Below are 21,655 nucleotides of genomic sequence, written 5' to 3' on the forward strand. Positions count from 1 at the left end.
TTGATAACAACCATTGGCTTAGACCGCCGGGTTATTTGTCTGGCCAAAGTTTCATCCTCAGGCAAATCTTCCCGGGTCATGTATGCCAAATATGGTACTGTCCAGTCTGGGGTGACGTGGAGAGCCGCCACCAACCGTGCCTCCGGGTCAGGGACAGCCAAGTCTTCCTCTGTGGGTACCTTAACAGAAGGGCTATGCAAGATGTCCAGGAAAGTATTAGGCGGCACCGGTTTTCGCTGAGAGCCCAGCCGGCTTAATGCATCAGCTGCCTCGTTCTTCCTGCGATCGATGTGCTCTACTTGGTAACCCTGAAAGTGTCCAGCAATGGCATCAACTTCACGGCGATAAGCCGCCATGAGAGGGTCCTTGGAATCCCACTTGCCTGATACTTGTTGAGCCACTAAGTCTGAGTCGCCGAAACACCTTACCCGGCTCAAGCTCATCTCCTTAGCCATCCGAAGACCATGGAGCAAGGCCTCGTACTCAGCCGCATTGTTAGTGCAAGGAAACATCAACCGTAGCACATAATGAAACTTGTCACCTTTAGGGGAAGCCAATACAACTCCAGCCCCCGAGCCCTCCAATTGCCTGGACCCATCGAAGTGAATAGTCCAATATGTGTTATCCGGCTTTTCTTCGGGCACTTGTAGCTCTGTCCAATCGTTGATGAAATCCACCAAGGCTTGAGATTTAACAGCAGTGCGTGGTACATATTTCAGACCATGAGGCCCGAGCTCTATAGCCCACTTAGCTACTCTCCCTGTGGCTTCTCTGTTTTGGATGATATCTCCAAGGGGAGCAGAACTAACCACAGTGATAGGGTGACCCTGGAAATAATGCTTAAGCTTCCGGCTTGCCATGAATACACCATAAACAAGCTTCTGCCAATGTGGATACCGCTGTTTGGACTCGATGAGCACTTCACTGACGTAATAAACCGGCCGCTGAGCCGGATGCTCCTTACCCTCTTCATTGCGCTCCACCACCACAGCCACACTGACGGCTCGTGTGTTAGCAGCTACATACAGCAATAAAGGCTCCTTGTCAACCGGAGCAGCAAGGACTGGGGGCTCCGCCAGCTGTCTCTTCAAATCCTCAAAAAGCAGTGTTAGCAGCATCATTCCAGACAAAGTCATCAGTTTTCTTCATCAACTGGTACAATGGCATGGCCTTCTCACCCAAACGGCTTATAAACCGGCTTAAAGCAGCGATACGACCCGCCAAGCGCTGGACGTCGTTTATACACGCCGGCTTAGCCAGAGAGGTGATTGCCTTGATCTTCTCCGGGTTAGCTTCAATGCCTCTGTTAGAAACCAAGAAACCCAAGAGCTTGCCTGCAGGAACACCAAAAACACACTTGGCCGGGTTAAGCATCATCTTGTAGACCCGGAGATTATCAAAGGTTTCCCTCAAATCATCTATCAACGTTTCCTTCTCCCTAGACTTAACCACAATATCATCCACATAGGCATGAACATTGCGCCCAATCTGGTTATGAAGACAGTTATGCACGCAAAGCTGATAAGTCGCCTGTGCACTCTTGAGTCCAAAAGGCATAGACACATAACAGAAGGCTCCAAAGGGAGTGATGAACGCCGTCTTCTCCTGGTCCTTAACTGCCATTTTAATCTGATGGTATCCAGAATAAGCATCCAAGAAACTTAAGCGCTCGCAACCCGCCGTAGCATCAATGATTTGATCAATACGGGGAAGGGCAAAAGGATCAGCCGGACATGCCTTGTTTAAGTCCATGTAGTCCACACACATCCGCCAGGTGCCATTCTTCTTGAGCACGAGCACCGGGTTAGCTAACCACTCTGGGTGAAAGACTTCAACAATAAACCCGGCCGCCAAGAGCCGGGCCACCTCCTCACCAATGGCTTTCCGCCTCTCTTCATTAAACCATCGAAGGAATTGCCTGACCGGCTTAAATTTCGGATCAACATTGAGAGTGTGCTCAGCGAGTTCTCTAGGTACACCTGGCATGTCAGAAGGTTTCCATGCAAAGATGTCCCTGTTCTCACGGATGAACTCGATGAGCGCGCTTTCCTATTTCGGATCCAAATTGGCACTGATGCTAAACTGCTGAGATGAATCACCTGGAACGAAATCAACAAGTTTAGTCTCATCAGCCGACTTAAATTTCATTGCCGGCTCATGCTCCGTAGTCGGATTTTTCAGAGAGGTCATTGTCCTTGTAAAATTTCAACTCCTCTGTTGCACAAACAGATTCTGCATAAGCCGCATCGCCTTCCTCACACTCCAAGGCCACCTTCCGGCTGCCATGAACCGTAATGGTCCCATTGTGACCCGGCATCTTGAGCTGTAAATACACGTAACACGGCCGTGCCATGAACTTGGCGTAAGCCGACCGCCCAAATATGGCATGATACGGACTTCTTATCTTGACCACCTCAAAGGTCAATTTTTCCACCCTGTAGTTGTACTCGTCTCCAAAGGCCACTTCCAATTCGATCTTACCAACTGGATAAGCCGACTTACCAGGCACTACGCCATGGAAAACAGTATTGGACTGGCTGAGGTTCTTATCAATCAACCCCATACGACGGAAAGTCTCATAATAGAGGATGTTGATGCTGCTGCCTCCATCCATGAGCACCTTAGTGAACTTATATCCTCCCACCTGAGGAGCCATCACCAGGGCCAAGTGACCCGGATTATCAACCCGGGGAGGGTGATCCTCCCTACTCCACACAATAGGCTGCTCCGACCATCTTAAATAGCGTGGAACCGCCGGCTCAACAACATTCACAGCCCTCTTATGAAGCTTCTGATCTCGCTTACACAGACTGGTGGTAAGTACGTGATACTGTCCACCATTAAGCTGCTTTGGATTGGTCTGATAACCCCCCTGCTGCTGTTGATGACCCTGGCCAGACTGCTGATTAAAGCCCCCTTGACCGTTCTGAGGATTAGAATTTGAGCCGCCGCCCGGGCCATGAAAACCGCCAGCGCCTGATCCGCCGCCCGGGCCATTGTTGCCATTAAAGGCATTGGAATTCTTAAAGGCCTTCATGATTGCGCAATCCTTCCATAGATGAGTAGCTGGCTTCTCCCTAGAGCCATGCCTTGGACAAGGCTCATTCAACAGCTGCTCCAGCGTCGGGCCTGACCCGCCGGCTCGGGGAGGTGGCCTCCCCTTGCGTCGCTGGTTATTACCCTGTGAGCTGGCGTTGGCCACGAACTCTAGGCCGCCGTCGGCCTTACGCTTGCCACCTCCTTGGTTCCCCGGGTTATGCTGAGGACCCTTGCCATTGCCATTCTTCTTTCCCTTCCCTGTCCTTTCATCATCTGAAGCGGGGTCCTTGGTACTATCAGAGTCGGCGTACTTGACGAGAGCCACCATCAGCGTACCCATATCATTGCAGTCTCGCTTAAGCCGCCTGAGTTTCATCTTCAGGGGCAGGAAACGACAATTCTGCTCCAACATTAAGACTGCAGAGCCGGCATCCATCTTATCAGATGAATGTATTATCTCTTTGACCCGGCGAACCCAATGTGTCGTAGACTCACCCTCCTGCTGTTTACAGTTAGTCAAATCCACAATTGACATAGACTGCCTACAGGTATCTTTGAAGTTTTGGATGAACCGGGCTTTCAGCTCAGCCCAAGACCCGATGGAGTTCGGTGGTAGCCCTTTCAGCCAAGTGCGGGCAGTCCCATCTAACGTCATGGTGAAGTATTTGGCCATCGCCGCTTCACTGACCTCCAGCAATTCCATGGCCATCTCGTAACTCTCGATCCAGGCTCCGGGTTGTAAATCAGCCGTGTAGTTAGGCACCTTCCTAGGCCCTTTGAAATCCTTGGGTAGACGTTCATTGCGGAGAGCCGGCACTAAACAAGGGACACCTCCAGTTCTTGTAGGGATGCCCACATCGACGGAAGTCATCGGATAAGCCGGGGGTGTCTGGTAAGCCGTCAACTGAGGCACCTGCTCCGCCTCTTGCCGTGCTCTGTCTTGGTCTGTTGCGTGAAAGGCTCCGTTATGAGCTGGGCCATGGCCAGGGGGCAAGTCATGGAGTCGGACATTACTTGAGCCGGTCGCTGAAACCATGTGTCTGCTATAACTCGGGCTCCGGCCTGGACGAGGGGTTGAATGGATCCTGTCCCGGCTGTAATAGTACGCCTCTTACTGCGCCAGCGCTGTCTGAAGGAGTTCTCTGACCCGGCGGGTTTCAACAGCCGTTGGAGAGTCGCCGTCAATTGGGAGAGCCGCCAGCCGTGCTGCCGCGGCGACCATGTTTTCCAGTGGGTTAGCATAATGACCCGGTGGTATTGGCACATACTGAGGCGGGGCAGGGTTCACCCGGGGAGGCCCCATCACTTGTGGCTGAGTAGGAGTCCCAGCCCCAGGCGCTATGATCTCCGGCGGGTTACTAGACCCTGCACCTGGCGTGTTGAAAAGGTTTCGAGGATCGTAGACCGGAGGGAGTCGAGATTGGGCCTTTTGATGCCTCCTTCTCATGACCTCATTAGACGTGTTCTGATCCATCGTGAGCCGGAAGGACTGCGCCTGAATCAACTGGGTCTGGGCGTCGAGAGCCGCCCTCTCCGCAGCCATCCTGATCCCTTCCGCCGCCAGATCCTCTTTGGCTTTCACTAGATCTAACTTTAACTGCGCCACCTCCGCGTCATGCTGAGCTTGATCCGCCGGGTCAACCGTGGCGGTCAACAGGGCCGTCATCTTGTCCGTGAGATCCATCAGCACCTGAGCCGGCGAGGGTACCAGATTTCCTGACCCAGCGGCCGGGTTTTGAACTGGCTGTGCACCGGCCATGAAGATCCCAACCTGGCTCGGCGGCTCAAAAGGATCCGGAATACTGTCACCATCGGAACAACCCCTGAGCCTGCCATCTTGAAGCTGATACAACGAGTTTGACTCATCTGTGGACGACTCGCCGTCAGAGCCGGCGGCCGTCTCATCACCAGATCCAGATCCATCAGAGAGTCCTCCGTGAACACATCCCACAAAAGCATGCTTCAAGGCAGGTAGAGCCCGGGCAGGTCGTGTGCGCTGAGCCGTCTCGATGAGATCGGCGCAGAGATCCGGCTCAGGGCCCGGCTCACCAATCTTGCCAATGAAGACATGAATTCCGCCGAAAGGGACCCGGTACCCGTACTCAATTGAGCCGGCGTCGGGGCCCCAATTTGCATCGTCGATGTAGAGCTTGCCGCGACGACTCTTGGTCATCCGGCCCACAGCGTATCCCTTGAGCCCTTCGAAGCTGCCCTTCAAGAACTCAAATCCACCGTGCGCTGGCCCCACGGTGGGCGCCAACTGTCGTGGAATTGTCACGGCAGATGTCCTCGAGCTAGGACTTAGTCGTGGAGCCATCGCAGCTTGGAAGCTTAAAGGGGTTAAACGGGACAAGGAACACGAGGGTTATACTGGTTCGGCCCCTTACGGTGAAGGTAAAGCCTACGTCCAGTTGAGGTGGTATTGATTATGGTTTCGATGACCAGGGAGCTTAACTGCTATGCCTGGCTCTCGACGAGATCTTTCTTGTCCCTAAACCGCCGCCGGGTCGTCCCTTTATATAGAGAGGTTGACGCCTAGCAGCTCTCAGAGTCCCGGCCGGCTCATAAGAGTGTCTGGCTCGGACTCTCAACTATTCTTGCCTTACACTACAAGTTCTACCATAATGGCGGTTGTAACTACGGGCCTTAAACCATCTCCGGGTCTTAAGCCCATCCTCGGCCCGCCGTCTTCAAGCTTGGCGCCGGGCTTCGCGTGATGATCACTAGGAGTAACCCGGCCCCTCCTGGCGGGTGACTCCAAGGGTTATATCCTCAACACTGCTGTTATTTTGTTGCCATGTATCCATGTGCCTACAGAGAGATCCATGCTTCGTTTGGGCATGTTCAGTAAGGATGTTTTGTATATATAGTTGTGCTCTATCTATTCATGACCCTGTTTGCAATTATATCCCCGACACGCGCCGTCCCGTGCCGGCGTGCCCCGACGCCGCCCCATCCTCCAACTCCGGCGGCCACCCCGGCTGTCCTCGATTCGAGCGCCCAAACCCTAGATCTGGATCTGGAGGTTGACCCCGAAATCCCCTCTTTTTCTGCTAAGTCCCGTATATTATTGCATTATATGCTCCTGTTCATCGCATCATATCTCATTGCATACTGCTCCGTTTTGCGTGCATGATATATCAAAATGTTTGTCTCGAGATGATCTTCATTTTATTCCATTGTGCCATGCTCGTTTGAGTCCATATTGATGCCAAAATCTCTGGTGTAAGAGTGCTATATGATGTTTACTGCTGTTATTTATCAGAACTTGGTGATTTGTTATTTTTGTTGCAATTGATGTGTGCATCTTATGGGCATGTGCTCTACAGGTGTTTTGATATATGCCATACCATCTTTACAGAGGTGTATGCCATGTATTTTTTTTATCTATGTGGTGACTAGAACAAGCATGCAAACTAGGCTTTGTGATGTTTCTGTTTTCAGAGACAGGATTTTGCCGTCCTTTATCTGCTGTTATTTTGTTGCCATGTATCCATGTGTGTACAGTGAGATCCATGCTTATTTTGGGCATGTTCAGTAAGGATGTTTTCTAGATATATTTGTGCTATATCCATTCATGCCCCTGTTTGCAATTATGGAGTGCCATAGCATGTCTTAATCTTGCTCTACTTTTGCTATAAAATATTCCTGGCAGATTGTTAACATGATATTCAATTTTGCGAAGGTTGTTGTAGTTGATCCATACATGCTATGAACTTGCTCTTGCCATGGATAGCTTCATAAACATGTCTTATTGCTGTAGGTATGCTTGTTTTGTCATGCATTGCTTTGTGATGAGTGAATCGAGCTCACAAAGTTGCCTTCATAATTTCTGTTAATGTCATGCTCTGTTTTCTGCTAAGTCTGAAACCTGTTAACGAAACATGCTTGTTTGAGCCTGTTATGTTGTGATCTAGCCATAGCTCAGTGTTCAGATTTTGTCAAGCATCTCCTGTAGATTACTGCCATATGCTTTGTTGCTATGTTGGGGTGTTGTAGCATAGTTTCTTGATGTATTCTAAGTGCTATCCTGCTGTTAATCGCAGATTTATGTCATTCTTGTTTTGCTTGCCATTTGCAAACCGTGCATCCGTTTCCGGTGATCTTTATATCGATTTCGACCGAAATCATCTCATCTTTCCAGTGGCATGCTTGGTTTGCCAAGTTACTGCCTTGTTCATCATTTTTCTTCCGGAGCACGCATACGCATCGCATATCATATCTCGCATATCATGCATGTATTGCATCATGTTGTTTGTGCATTTCCCGTGATTGATTGTGGTTCCATTGCTTGTGTTCTTGCTATGGGTAGAGCCGGGAGACGAGTTCGTGAACGAGGAACCTGTTGAGTACGCTTACGAGGATCAAGCTTTCGACAACTCTGAGAACCTTGCAGGCAAGATGACCATACCCTCGAAATCACTTCTATCTTTGCTTTGCTAGTTGTTCGTTCTATTGCTATGCTGCGCTACCTACCACTTGCTATATCATGCCTCCCATATTGCCATGTCAAGCCTCTAACCATCCTTTCCTAGCAAACCGTTGTTTGGCTAAGTTACCGCTTTTGCTCAGCCCTTCTTATAGCGTTGCTAGTTGCAGGTGAAGTTGAAGTTGGTTCCATGTTGGAACATGGATATTTTGGAATATCACAATATCTCTCATTTAATTAATGCATCTATATATTTGGTAAAGGGTGGAAGGCTCGGCCTTATGCCTAGTGTTTTGTTCCACTCTTGCCGCCCTAGTTTCCGTCATACCGGTATTATGTTCCTTGAGTTTGCGTTCCTTACGTGGTTGGGTGATTTATGGGACCCCCTTGACAGTTCGCCTTGAATAAAACTCCTCCAGCAAGGCCCAACCTTGGTTTTACCATTTGCCACCTAAGCCTTTTTCCCTCGGGTTTTCGCGAGCCCGAGGGTCATCTTTATTTTAAACCCCCGGACCGGTGCTCCTTCGAGTGCTGGCCCAAACCGAGCGATGTCCGGCGCCCCCTGGGCAACCAGGGTCTATGCCAACCCGACGTCTGGCTCATCCGGTGTGCCCTGAGAACGAGATATGTGCAGCTCCTATCGGGATTTGTCGGCACATTCGGGCGGCTTTGCTGGTCTTGTTTTACCATTGTCGAAATGTCTTGTAAACCGGGATTCCGAGACTGATCGGGTCTTCCCGGGAGAAGGTTTATCCTTCGTTGACCATGAGAGCTTATAATGGACTAAGTTGTGACACCCCTGCAGGGTATTATCTTTCGAAAGCCGTGCCCGCGGTTATGAGGCAGATGGGAATTTGTTAATGTCTGGTTGTAGAGACTTGACACTTGACTTAATTAAAATACATCAACTGTGTGTGTAGCCGTGATGGTCTCTTCTCGGTGGAGTCCGGGAAGTGAACATGGTTCGGGTTATGAATGCACGTAAGTAGTTTCAGGATCACTTCTTGATCATTTCTAGCTTCGCGACCGTTGCGTTGCTTCTCTTCTCGCTCTCATTTGCCACCATATATGCTTAGTGCCTGCTGCAGCTCCACCTCATTACACCATCCTTTCCTGTAAGCTTAAATAGTCTTGATCTCGCGGGTGTGAGATTGCTGAGTCCTCGTGACTCACAGATTCTACCAAAACAGTTGCAGGTGCCGACGATGCCAGTGCAGATGACGCAACCGAGCTCAAGTGGGAGTTCGATGAGGAACGTGGTCGTTACTATGTTTCTTTTCCTGATGATCAGTAGTGGAGCCAAGTTGGGACGACCGGGGAACTAGCATTTGGGGTTATCTTATTTTCATTTGGATTTGACCGTAGTCGGTCTATGTGTGGATTTGGATGATGTATGAATTATATTTATGTATTGTGTGAAGTGGCGATTGTAAGCCAACTCTTGTTATCCCATTCTTGTTCATTACATGGGATTGTGTGAAGATGACCCTTCTTGCGACAAAATCACAATGCGGTTATGCCTCTAAGTCATGCCTCGACACGTGGGAGATATAGCCGCATCGTGGGCGTTACATCTGGATGCATGTTTTTCTTTTTCAGTTTACCGAGTAATTGCGGGCCTACCTTCTGCTGATTTTTTACCTGCCATTTTTGGGACCTTTGCTTCCTGATGAAGTTGTCTAGTCAATACCAGCATCAGACTGAAGTAATGGAAGCAGAGGTTGACTGTAGAGAAAATTCCTGTACACCTTTTTGCTATGTGTTGAGAAATTCCATACTCATGGAGACGGTCAAAGGTACGTATGTTGTTTTGTTTGGTTTCTCGAGGCGTTCTCTGTGTTTCTTGAGGTTTGGCATGACAGTAATCTACAGTTTAATTATATTCCATCATATTTGTTACCTGGTCTACCAATGTCGATGATAAATTTCATAGGATAAACCAAACCAAAAAAACAGCAGAGATATTTTAGCCTTTTGCTTTAGCCGTTATTATGTTGTATCCATACTGAATAGCTTGTTGCCTCAAGATGCCAACGCCTCATCTGATCCTACATCAACAATGCCAAGTTCTGGACAAGGTTGGACTTGCACTATAGACTTGCAATGCTTCAGCAAATGTGAATGTCTCCTTCAGGAGCAGGTTTCAATCTTCTTCCATTTTCCAAAGAATTCAAACCTGGCGCACCTGCACACGGATTCAAAAATGCCAGCCTGGTTCACTCCAATTACGCATCACTAACCACAATATGACCCACGAGAGGACCATCATGAAGTCTTTCTTTTCTATATCTGCAGTTCAAATAAGAAGTGGACAAATAAGTATCCGTTAGGTCGGAGTACAAGAACACGATCTGCATAGTGTTTCACAAAACACGAAGTGAATCAAATAATTATTCAGTAGGCGAGCGAGGCACTTCAGCATCATTGTTCCTACTTTTGTTGCACATAAGTTTGAAGAAACTCTATCCACTGAAGACTAGATGAGGTAGCCAAACAAAAATACAGAAATCTCCAAAGCATGGAAAATCTGCAATTTGCTATCACCTTCAGAATCACCAAACAGATCCTCCAGCTCCAAAACAGAACAGAGTAAGAAAGTCATGTATCACACCTTCCTCCAAGACCTTCCAACATGATGTTATCCGTGTTGCTGCTGCAGCTGGAGGAGTGTGAATTATGGTAGCATGGTTGCCGAGGTCGTCGAAATCATGGTCAACAGTTTGATCCTGGTTGCTCCTGCCGCTTTCGAATCCGGGATGACCCTCAGCAATCTGTGCCTAGTCTGTTTGTCCTGGATGACGAACAGTGTGTCTGTAGAGTTCTCGGCAAGCAGTTCTGGAGTGAAGTACATTAAGTAGCACAATATTTGAAAAAAATCTACTAGTAATCGATGAAAAACTCAAATGAAATATGCTCTGCTGTCTGCTCCATCCTTTGCGACAAGCACAATGTTTGCTGAATTCAGCCAGTGACAGTTGGGCCATCGGCCTCATTCGTGCAATCTGAAGATCACTGTAAAGATGGAAGCTTCCTGGTTCTCTCACCCCACATGAACCAAATAGCAAAACATACATCTGGGTACCAGCAGGATGTTGCAACACTTCCTTTTAAGGTTGGAAACACCTTTGGTTATCCTCCCCTTTCACTTGGTCACAAGTTCACAACCCAAACAGAGTTGATAACACAAGGCGGAGCGGGAAACAAGCCGGACACACTACCCTGTCTCGACCTTTTAAAAGAAAAACAACCAGCCTTCTCGTCGACTTTTATGAAAGAAACTGCTAATTGTACAATTAAACAATCAACGTAATAGAAACGGAAGCTGAAATCAAAAGTAACACCAGACTTGGGGCTACATAACCCCAGTCCCGCCCAGCCTGCACTAGAGTTTAGAGTTTCACACATCCCCCACATTTCAAGCACTACCGAAAGGTAGCAACATCAAGCAGCATAAACCACAGCCCAACAGTTCTCAACACCCTGTCTCGACCTACAGGGCGAAATAACGTGTGGCATTCGAAAAGTTCACAACAAAGCTCTCTTATTAGAAGTTGAACATAGTACCAAAACGCGTGGATATATAGTACTGATTTGACTCGATGATAGCGAAGCCATCTTCGGAGAACGTTCCTTTGCCTGTGGAACACTGAAACCTCACGGCCTGTCGCGAGTAGTAGCATCCTCCGTTTCTGTGATAGCACAACAAAATGGAACAGTACATTAGATGCCTGTTCCAGGCCATATTTTTCAATCCCCGTATCGTTGTGTGTTTCAGAAATACTCCAACATACTAGTCCAAGACCAAATAACAACAGCGACCACTTCGAGTTCAAGATGAAGTCCAGCCCCCAAATAACGAGCGCTCCAGATTTACACGAAACACATTGTTGCTTACAACTAATTCCAACGAATCAGCACACCAAGATAGAACTCAACAACCAAATCAAAATTTCTAAACAGAATGATGTGAGAAATAAAAAACAGGTAAGTACTCACACTGGCCTCAGTGAATCATAGTCAGAGTGGGCGAGTGTAGACACCGATGGCGTCAAGATACCACCCTGAACGCCCAAAGAAGCCAATGATGCTGCTATTGCTCGCTGCTTCCATGCTAAACGGAATCCCATCTCCTTTTCCAAAAGGTCCATAGGTGCGAGCACTCGTGACCAATGTAAGGGACGTTATAACATTGGTTAATGCACCGTAAGAACCCACCGTTCCAGAGACTTCCTTGAGAATCTCTGAAGGCTCAAGATGGATCTGCAGGAAAATAATTAATGGGTTAACAAACAAGGTAGCAATTTATAAGGAGATTGCTGATGGGCTACAGGGACTACTAATAACAAGCAAAACAAAACAAAACAAAACACATGAGATTAGGTCTAAGATTCACACTCACAACATCATTGTTCTCTCCAGGATGGCTGCCCCATGGACCTGCGGTGTGACGCTTCCCATCATGGTCTCTGTATGAAAATACAAGTGATTCTACCAAAGAGCCGCTGTAAATTGTCACGCTTTCTAGACGCTGGGGTACCACCTTGATGTCACAGGCCCTCCCCCCTCCTTCACCACATGGCCCAATCCTTGCAAGTCCAGCCTGACCAACAGACCAACAATCAACAAGATTAGTAGAAACAACAAAATAATGAGTGGAAAAATAAATTAACTAATGGAATCGAGAGTAAATTATACATCTTCTACCCTCATTGTTTCCAGCTCAGGGATCTCTTCCTCTTGATCACATCGCATATCTTCTGTAAAATGTCTGCTCACATGAAAGGTGGGATGTCTGGCATTCAAGTAGGTTGCATCCTCCGCTGCCTGCACCTCTGAAGTTGTTGCACAGCGACAGTCTAGTTCAACGTCCAAAGCTTGAAGGGAGGTAAGATTCTCCAAGCCCAAGTTGAAATCAACATAAACATCCTTTGTCTCCGCAACATCAAAAGTAAGAGAAAGCCTCTGCAGCCCCTTCATAGCTCCTGGTCTGAACACCAGGCCCATTGCACGACTCATGAACCTGAAGTTTACAAGGCAACAGAATGCTATCGCATGACCGCCAGTTCTCTCTGTGATCTCCAACCTTTCCTTTGTTGGGGCTTCTATCACTTGCAAATAAAGAGAACAAAGGGCAGGCAAGCACCCGAGACTCAAGATATCCTCCTGGAGCAGTATCTTCACCACAATGGATAGGTTGGAGAGGTGTGAAAGCGAGGAGTTGATCCACTTTGGTAGTGTGGAGAATGGGCTAAACGCCAACCAGTGTACAAATGCAGTGAGGGATGCATTTTCTTCATTCTGGCGAGCACATACGGTAAATCTTCGGAGGTGCGAAGGGGCCCAGTCGACCCGCAACATGAAATCCAGTGAATAATCTGGAGCGAAGATATAAAGAGCTTCAAGTTGCTTCAGATTGCACAAACACTGGAGCAAACGCTCCTCACACCTCTTGTCCCATTTACGGAGTGAAATCTCTAGCACCCTCACTTGCCTGAGATGAACCACAGTGGATGGCAGTTCTTTTATCCTGGCTTCCTTGAGGTCAAGTGTCTGCAAAAACTGTAGATTTCCAATTTCTTCTGGAAGCTTAATGCAAACATCATAGTAATAATGGTATGCCTGGCTTAGCCTCAGATACCTCAAGTGAACCAAATTTTCCACACCTCTGATGTTACGTCTGGTGCACTGCTCTAGTTCCAAGACACGTAGAACTGGAAAGATGGAGAGGGGTGGCATTGAATTAGCACGCGAGGATACGAAAAGTGTCCTCACATGAGGCAACCTCTTGGTAGCCTGAGGTATGCCATGCTCTCCCTTGCTGTTTCGGAGGGATAGCCGATGTATGCTGTCTGGCTGAGGTGGAAAAGGCTGCTGTCCATTCAATATGGTGACGAAGTCTTCTTCAGCTGACAAGAAAGTAATAAATTCAAGTACCAAATCATGTACCTTACAAGCTTGCGCCCTCCCAAAGGCATCAACATCAGTTGGCTGGATCATACTCCTATTAATAAGCTCGTTAAAGTACTTGTCTCCTAACTCATACAGGTTATCATCTTGTCTTCCACGAACTAAATCTTCGGCTATCCATCTCCGTATCAAGTCATCTCTCCCAATTATTTGGTCCTCTGGAAATATGCTTAGGTACAGAAGACAAGCTCTTAGCTGTAAAGGCATATCACGGTAGCTAAGAGATAATATCAACCTCATGTCCTTCACACCATGATTATTCTCGAGTCCAGTACTAATTGAGTTGTACACACTACACCACTGATCCTTAGTTTGTGTCGGTTTGTTTGCAAGTAAACTAGCTATGGCAATGATACCTAATGGCCAGCCTTCGCACTTCTCTAATATTTTCTGTGATACAACCTTTAATTCGGCAGGGCATCCGTAGTTACCGAATATTTTGTAATAGAACAATTGTTCAGAGTCACAGTCTGAAAGAGGCTGCAGTTCATGAACGATACCATCAACTTTGTCAGAAGAGCAACATGACCTAGCAACATCAACATTGCGAGTCGTCATGATTACTTTATTGCCAAGTTTGTTTTCAGCCAGAACACACTTGATAAGTTTCCATGGTTTTTCATCCCATATATCATCAATGAGAATCAAGTACCTGCAATTTTGAAAGAGCGTTATAAACTGGTGAAGTTAACTGCTAGCTACAATCAAGTTGAGACGAGCAATGGAGAACCAACGGACTATCAAACAATTTATTTTTTATTTTTTTGTGAATTTATCAAACAATTAACAGGGAGCTAGGAATAGAATAGTTATAAGGCAATGATGCCACACCAAATGATGCAACAAGCTTGAATAGTATGTGAAGGCTCTCTCCATAAAGCATGTATTCTATTGAAAGCAGGAAATGAAATATTCAAAAAAGGGCTTAAGGGCATATACAAGGGCACTCATCTAATTTCAATCCTCATTTGTCAATGGACAAAGTCGCGAACATCCCTCATTTGTCCGCAAAAAATGTGGTCTCCAGCGGTCTCCCCCATTTCACTGGAAAAATTGTCTGAGGCATTTCATCAAACAGGTAGTGTGCACTGGGGCGAGCTCGCACAGCCACGCCATGGTCGCCGCAGAATGCACTGCCGAGCTCCAATGGGATGGCCAGCAGTTCCCCACGCGTGCAGGCCACTGCAAACGCACGCACACGCTGCCCAGCCGGAGCACGCGCACGCGATTCACAGGAGCACGCACGCAGCGGCCGGGATGTTGTTCGGGCGCACCCAGCCAAGCCCAGCCCGGAGGTGACCGCCGTGTTCCGGCGAACTGGGCAACGCGTGCAGCACGGTCCCGGTGGAGCCGCTGCTTGCTTGGCGAGGCGTGTGGGCGAAGGAGTGGTTCTTCCGATGGAGCGAGATGCGAGAGAGGAAAAAACAGTGAAAGCCTTCTCTTTTTTTTTTTGAGGGGTCAGTGAAAGCCTGTTTGGTAACCAACTTGGCAGGGGAATGGGAGTTTGCACAAGAGAGATTGTCGACGGATCAGGATGGGAAATAGATTTTCACTCCCATTCTTTTATTTGGTATATGATGAAAATTAATGTGGGATGAAGATCTGTTCAAGAATTAACATGGTACCCTGTGAAAAGAAAAAGTTGGAAATTGGCTTTCTCAACTCCCATCCCTCCTTTCTACTTAAACTCCCAACCCCTCTAATTAATCAGTGGACTTTTTAATCTCCTTATCCCTTAACTCCTATTCTCTATCTCTAATTACCACGAAACAAACACGTCGAGGCATTTTTCTAGATGAAAAAAGTGAGGCTAGGAGGGGTTTCTTTTACCTAAATGACAAGTGCCACATGTGTACCACGAAGCAGTACGGTCCTGGCGTTTTCTACAACTAAAGTTGTCATCCGAAAAGAAAAAACAAACTAAACAAACTAAAACTTGCCATCAGAATGAAAATTGTCATCCTCACATCACTAAATTTGCTATAAAAAATGTTCAGAGTTGCCATGTGTTTCTGTCACATGTGAAACACTTATCAGGGTCCTTTTGGGTGTGAGGCTTGGAGATGGGGGGTTGGGCAAAGGTGGACAACGCGCCAGCCCTGGCACGACGTGCACATAAACGGGTCTGAAATGGCATGGCATCCCTATGTATCGCGTAGGTGGATTTTGTCAACCAAACAAGAGCACCTCCGGTTGTTGCTAGGAGAATTCGGGTGGCCCAAGTAGCACAGGATCCCTCTTTCGGTTTTGGTAAGGTTCGTCAAATTCAAAATTTGTTCATCAAATACAAAAAACGTTCATCAAAATTTAAAACAGTTCATCATATATTAAAAAAAGTTAATGAATTTCAAAACAATTCAACAATTTTGAAATTTGTTCACCAAATTTTTAAAAGTTTATAAAATAAAAAAATTCATCAAAATTTTAAAAAATATCATTTTTAAAGTACACAAACATTTTTTGTATCGGTAAACATATTCTTCAAATTCATAATTTTTGTATGAATTCACAATCATTTATTCCAAATTAATGAACATTTTACAGAATTTGGAATATTCTTTTCAAATTTATGAACATTTTTAAATCTGTGAATATTTTAAAATTTTGGGGTTTTAAAAACCTGAATACTTTTTGACATCCCAAATTTTATTCAAAGAAGAAGAAACTAAAAAATAAGCGAAAAATAGAAGAAACTAAAAAATAAGCAAAAAAAAGAAGAAGAAAAAAGGAGTGACCTGCGCATGCGTTGACTCAAAAGGAGCACGGGGGAGCTTGGGGGTGGGGGTGGGGGTGGGGGGGGGGGGCGTTTTATCGCTTCTTATCTCGTTGGTCGATAAATAGGTGATCCCCGGGGGATGGACATGACACATCTTCTATATCTAATTAGTTAGACCCCACTAATATATTTCTCTCATCATGCAAGCATGACACCTCATTAAGCAACATGCATTAGAAAATGCCCACCTCAACATTCAATGTGTCATATGAAAAGGTCCACCACAACATGCATGATATATTTAATAGATATTTGACAAAAATACAATAATCAAACACAATAAACCATATATTATTTTTAGTTTTAGCTATCATATTATTTCTTTGAATATTCTTATTCCATAAAACCATATACTTTGCAATATATTGCAAATATCCCCGCAATAACGTGCGGGTTATCATCTAGTTAACTAAATGGGTTGGCCCGCGGCTCGCATGGCATTTAAGGCCCATGGGCCTTTTCTCCATATTCTGGCTAAAAGGGTCAAAACTGACCCTAAAAAGATAAAAACAAAGATCCCCTGCCTAAACCGGCCGCGCGCCCTGCTCTCCTCCCCTGCCCCTCCCCACGGTGGGCTGCTGTGTGTCGCTGGCTGGATGTATGTGAATTTTGAAAAAGTTCACGAATTTGAAAAACATTCATGGAATATTGCAAAACAAAGTTCAAAAATTTGAAAATTATTCATGAATTTTAATACTTTTCTTGAATTTTAAAAAGTTCAAGAATTGAAAAATGTTGAGGAATTGGAAAAATATTCGTGAATTTAAAAAATAATTCGTGAATTCAAAGAAGTGAAAATTTGAAAATCAATTCATGAATCATAAAAATTGTTGACAAATTGATAAAAATGTACACAAATTTGAAAATTGTTTAAAAATGAAAAATATTCACGAACTTGAAAATAAGATTTTCTAAATATTTTTAAAACGTTCATAAATTTGAAATGTGTTCTTGAATTAAAATATATTCAAAACTTGAAAATTATTTTATAATTTCGAAAAAGTTTCACAAATTGAAGTTTTTTCAAAAATATGATTTTTTATGAATTTAAATAATGCTCACTAATTGAAAGAAGGTTATGAATTCCAAAAAATGTAACGAGTATGATAAGATGTCTGAAAATGTACATTCACTATTTCAAAAATTAATTTTGTATTTAAATTAACCACAATTTTGAAATTATTTATAATTTTAAAAATTATGATAAATGAACAAAAAATAAAAAAGCAGAAAGAAAACCGGTTAAAATAACAAAGAACAATTGAAAACCAGAAAAACCGACATGGAAGGTTCCTAAAAACCATAGCGAACGCTTTCATGCTTTAGTGGGTTGGCCCACCTTGTTCACTAGCGAGGGATCGCAATGATATGTATCTTTATAAGCGATAAATATCATTTGTGTCCACCCCCCGGCCCGCGCTTCCCCTACTGAAAGGGTTGTGTTGTGCCTACCAAGCGGGCCTTGCCCAGGCGAACGAGCATGATGCACGGTGTGCCTTGGGCCAGACATGACCCCTTTAGTCCACAATGTCGGACACACATGCTACCGCCTACCAGACCGACCCGCGATACTCGGCCTAGATGGCCAAGTCTGGGTTTGGAGGGGCGGGGGGGGGGGGGGGGGGGTCCTACGTGTCCATCACATCAGCGCGAACAGTCCAGACACACATTTCTTCCCCTCACACAACGGATCTCCAAGGGTTAAACTCAAACCAAAAACCTTAAATGTTTGTCCGCGGATAGCCAGGCGGACAAGGGTCATCCAAAACCATCACCTATAAATCTCTTAGTTATAAACCACATGGTAGATGTGGCCATCTATTACAAATTTATCCCTCAAAACAATCTCTTAGTTGCCCTCGGACGGGGTTATTTGGTTTCTAACCACACCTTGTCACATTTTCCCCGTACCTCAGCACAAATTTGATCAAGTTAGTTGAGTGTTTGGTTGTACCCAAACCTGACAAGATTCTTTATTTAGAAATAAACCCCACAGTCATATACGCAAAAAGTGCAGCAAAATTCTTGTAAGCAAATCTAAGTGTGGCTAATAATTTGAGCACCTAAGAAGGCAAGTTTAACTAAAATAGTGTACCAAACAATGGTAAAATTACAATAATGGTAGACCTACAAAGATCTACAAACATATTATTTAACTTTTCAAACCATAATCCCCCCCCCCCCCCCCCCCCAAATTCAACTGGGGTGGGCCCCTTCACCCTCGTATTACTAATCACAATTCTCCACATTAGCTTGCCTGTAAAAAATTCAGTAACCTTTTGTAGATGTAGCATTACTTGTAAAATTAACCACCAACCAAACATGCCCGTCAAGAAGCTGCATCCAGCCCTGGCTCACGGGCACCACATATAATGCAAAATTATAGTGCCATTACATGAAGCCAAATAAGGGAAGATATATAATTCTAAGTAATTTTCTTCTCTTTCTAATCTTGGTTTGAGCCACTTTCAGAAAAATTGGTTGCTTGAGCTTGATAGGCTTAGTTGAAGTCACAAGCAAATACATTTTTTGCTCCAAACATATAGATGAAATGTGAGAAGACATTTATTGGATAAATGAATGTATATAAACAGCAAGATTATTTAGAAATTATTTCTCACAAACATCACAAAAGATAAGCACAGTGCAACATGGTTTAGAAACAACAAACTAATTAAGGTCAATAATAATAAGCAAAGCAACACTACATGGGTGGGTTCGTAACCATGTGCGCCCATTACTACTCCCCACTAATGCTGTCTAATACAATTCTGAAATAATTCTTGCTTAGGCGTAATAAGATTTTTTTTTTCGAAAAGCGGAGTACCCGGCCTATGCATCGCATGATGCACACATTATTATTGGCATAATAAGATAGAAACAGTCATCTTTGTATGTACCTCCTTTTCTCAAGAGCATGTCTGATTTTGTCGATGATCTCCTTTTCTGACCACGTTTCAGTGTTTCCATAATGTTTTTGGCTTTCTTGACGGCGTACTCTGCAGAGGTTAAAATAATTTTAGGCCTGGGAATTTATTGAACTTGCTGTATGACTTGATATAGCAGATGTTTTTCCAAAACATGTAATCGAGGTACCTCTTATTCTTATCATTGTCCACCTCGTCATCTTTGATTTTGCTGGTGACCTGACGAAGTATGCTGCTGAGGATATTCTTCATGTTAGGCTGAAGAGAAACCGAAACAAAAGCTGTGCATTCGAATTTGCCTTCAAGCTTTTGATACACCGCATTGGCAAGGGTGGTTTTGCCCATTCCACCAGGGCCAACGATGGAGATCAACTTGAGCTTCTGCTCCGATGCACCTTCACCTTCGCCTTCCATGGATAGCAACTTGATAATCTCTTCCCTCGATTGGTCAATGCCAACAAGCTTTGCTTCATCTTCGTACAATGCTAGCAAGCGGGGGTCAGACGCAGACGGGGCTGGGGCCACGATACTGTCAACTTTGTACCTCTCACGACGCTTGCTCACCTCCTCAACCTCCTTCTTTATACGCTCGATCTCGGCGGCGATGTCGCCCCGAGCCTTGTACGTCCGTGGCAGCAAGGATTTGCCCCCCACGCAGCAGCACGCCGTGGAGGATCCAGAACTGGACACCATGAAGGAATCGATGGTGTCCTCGATGTTGTAGGACATCTTCCTCACCTTGGTCGCCCAGAGCTTGACCTGCTTGTCAAGCAGATCTGGCGGCACCTCGGACACCTTCGCAAGGGCAGCTTCCATGCTCTCCAGCTCATCCCGGATGTACTGGACCCCCTCCTTGGCGCCCTTGTGCAACTTGTATTCGTCGGTGAGCATCTTGGCCAGCTTGGGGAGGAGGGCCTCCAGCACCCCCGCGGAGGCGCTCACCACCACCTCCATCTTGCCACCAACCTTCTTTCCTCTCCAGTAGGATGTACACTGCTTGTGTTTTGTGGTGGATATTGCTTTGTGCAACAACTGAGCATATGGAGAAGGGATATAAAGGGGAAAGGAGGACTTCGGGCATCTCGAGCGTCGACCCTCGAACCCCCCGCAACTGTTTGAAACCGCACGGTTCGAACGTGTTTTGCCATCCAACGCCGATCTGTATGGGCCGTCGTCCCCGAGGAGGAGCACGCGGCGAGGCAGCGGCGCAGTACGACCAGCGCAACGCCGGCAGCCGCTTGGTGTTCGCCAAGTCCGATGCGGCGCTGGAATGGGTCCACAATGATTTGGACCTCGCCGCTGCGTGGGCCCTCGACCGCTTTGTCACCACCTCAAAGACGGCGGCTAGGCACCATCGCTGCCTTGGCGGCGAGCTCGCCAAGATTAGCGAGGAGTGGTCTCTTAGCGACTGCTCCCCCAACGCCGGCAGGAGCAAAGGCCGCCACCAGGGCTCCGCCTGCGCCGGTGGGATTGGCCACGCGGCCCTCGCCACCGCGTAGTAGGAGGTCGAATGACTCCTCCTCAAGCAGCAGGCAACCGTCGGACAAGGCTGCTGCAGCCCTTTGGCGCCCTTCCGCCGCCGGAGGGATCATGACGATGGCACGAACGACGACGGCGGTGCGGCAGGGCAGGGCGGCCTCATGTACGAGGTGGTCGTCCGACATAGAGTTTAGTTTTCTTTTTCTAACTTACAAAGTCGAAATATGTAAATTATGTCTGAACTTTTATGAATCATGTCGGGCTAGAATAAATTTCGGCCGGTTTGTTGAAACCCTGCTTGAAATGTATGCGGATAGCGTTGGATGATCAGCTCCCGCATCAATGTCCATGGACTGATCCCCCTGTTCACAGACGAATGGGGGAGCGAATTTGCGGGTCAGTAATGGAGATGCTCTTAGCATGCTACACTATACCCGCAAAATTCAGACATCATCAAACAGAAGTACTACACCTCTCTCAGTTTACAGGGCGTGCGCGTACTCCTAGGTCGTCAATTTGATCAACCTAATACAAGTTGTATATCACAAAAAATATACCAATATAAACTTCAGATGTTCTATTTTGCAAACGGTATAATTTTTGTGTTATATAGGTTATATTAGAGTGATAAAATTAGCAACCTAGATATACGCACAGGACTTGTAAACTGAAAGGGAGGTAGTAGGAAAAATGCATAGGAGCACTCGGCCACGCACCCCTATGACATCTCACCATTAAAGAAGTATAAGGATCCGTGTCGTTATATTAGTTTGGGTGTACCATGACTTTTCCATTAAAAGTGTTTAGACACTCAATCACCATTTGCTGTGACGAGCGTCGTCGATTGGATTGGAGGCACCCTGATTGAGTTCGCCAAGCAGCAGTGGCGTACAGGAGGGTGGGTAGGGGACAGCTACTTCACTGGATAAGTGCGATTGGGGGTCGAGGTTCGTCATGCATGATGTGGCACAGCTCGCGTCATATCATCCCTCAAATGTGTAAGCACATGCAGCATGTCAGGCGGAGATAAATGGAGTT

General features: G+C 46.2%; 1 protein-coding gene across 1 annotated transcript; it reads right to left on the reverse strand.

Moving 5' to 3' along the window:
- Window positions 1-10,713: 10,713 nt before the first annotated feature.
- Window positions 10,714-20,152, reverse strand: LOC123055257 (disease resistance protein RGA5). The gene is made up of 6 exons (XM_044479245.1): window positions 19,308-20,152; window positions 19,112-19,210; window positions 12,164-14,087; window positions 11,868-12,068; window positions 11,465-11,728; window positions 10,714-11,157 (listed from the first exon to the last, which is right to left on the reverse strand). Exons 1-5 carry the CDS (start codon window positions 20,090-20,092, stop codon window positions 11,486-11,488), a joined length of 3,252 nt encoding a protein of 1,083 aa, XP_044335180.1. The 5' UTR covers window positions 20,093-20,152; the 3' UTR covers window positions 10,714-11,157; window positions 11,465-11,485.
- Between the last annotated feature and the right edge of the window lie 1,503 nt (window positions 20,153-21,655).

Source organism: Triticum aestivum, chromosome 2D (assembly GCF_018294505.1).
Source record: "Triticum aestivum cultivar Chinese Spring chromosome 2D, IWGSC CS RefSeq v2.1, whole genome shotgun sequence".
Lineage (NCBI taxonomy): Eukaryota > Viridiplantae > Streptophyta > Magnoliopsida > Poales > Poaceae > Triticum > Triticum aestivum.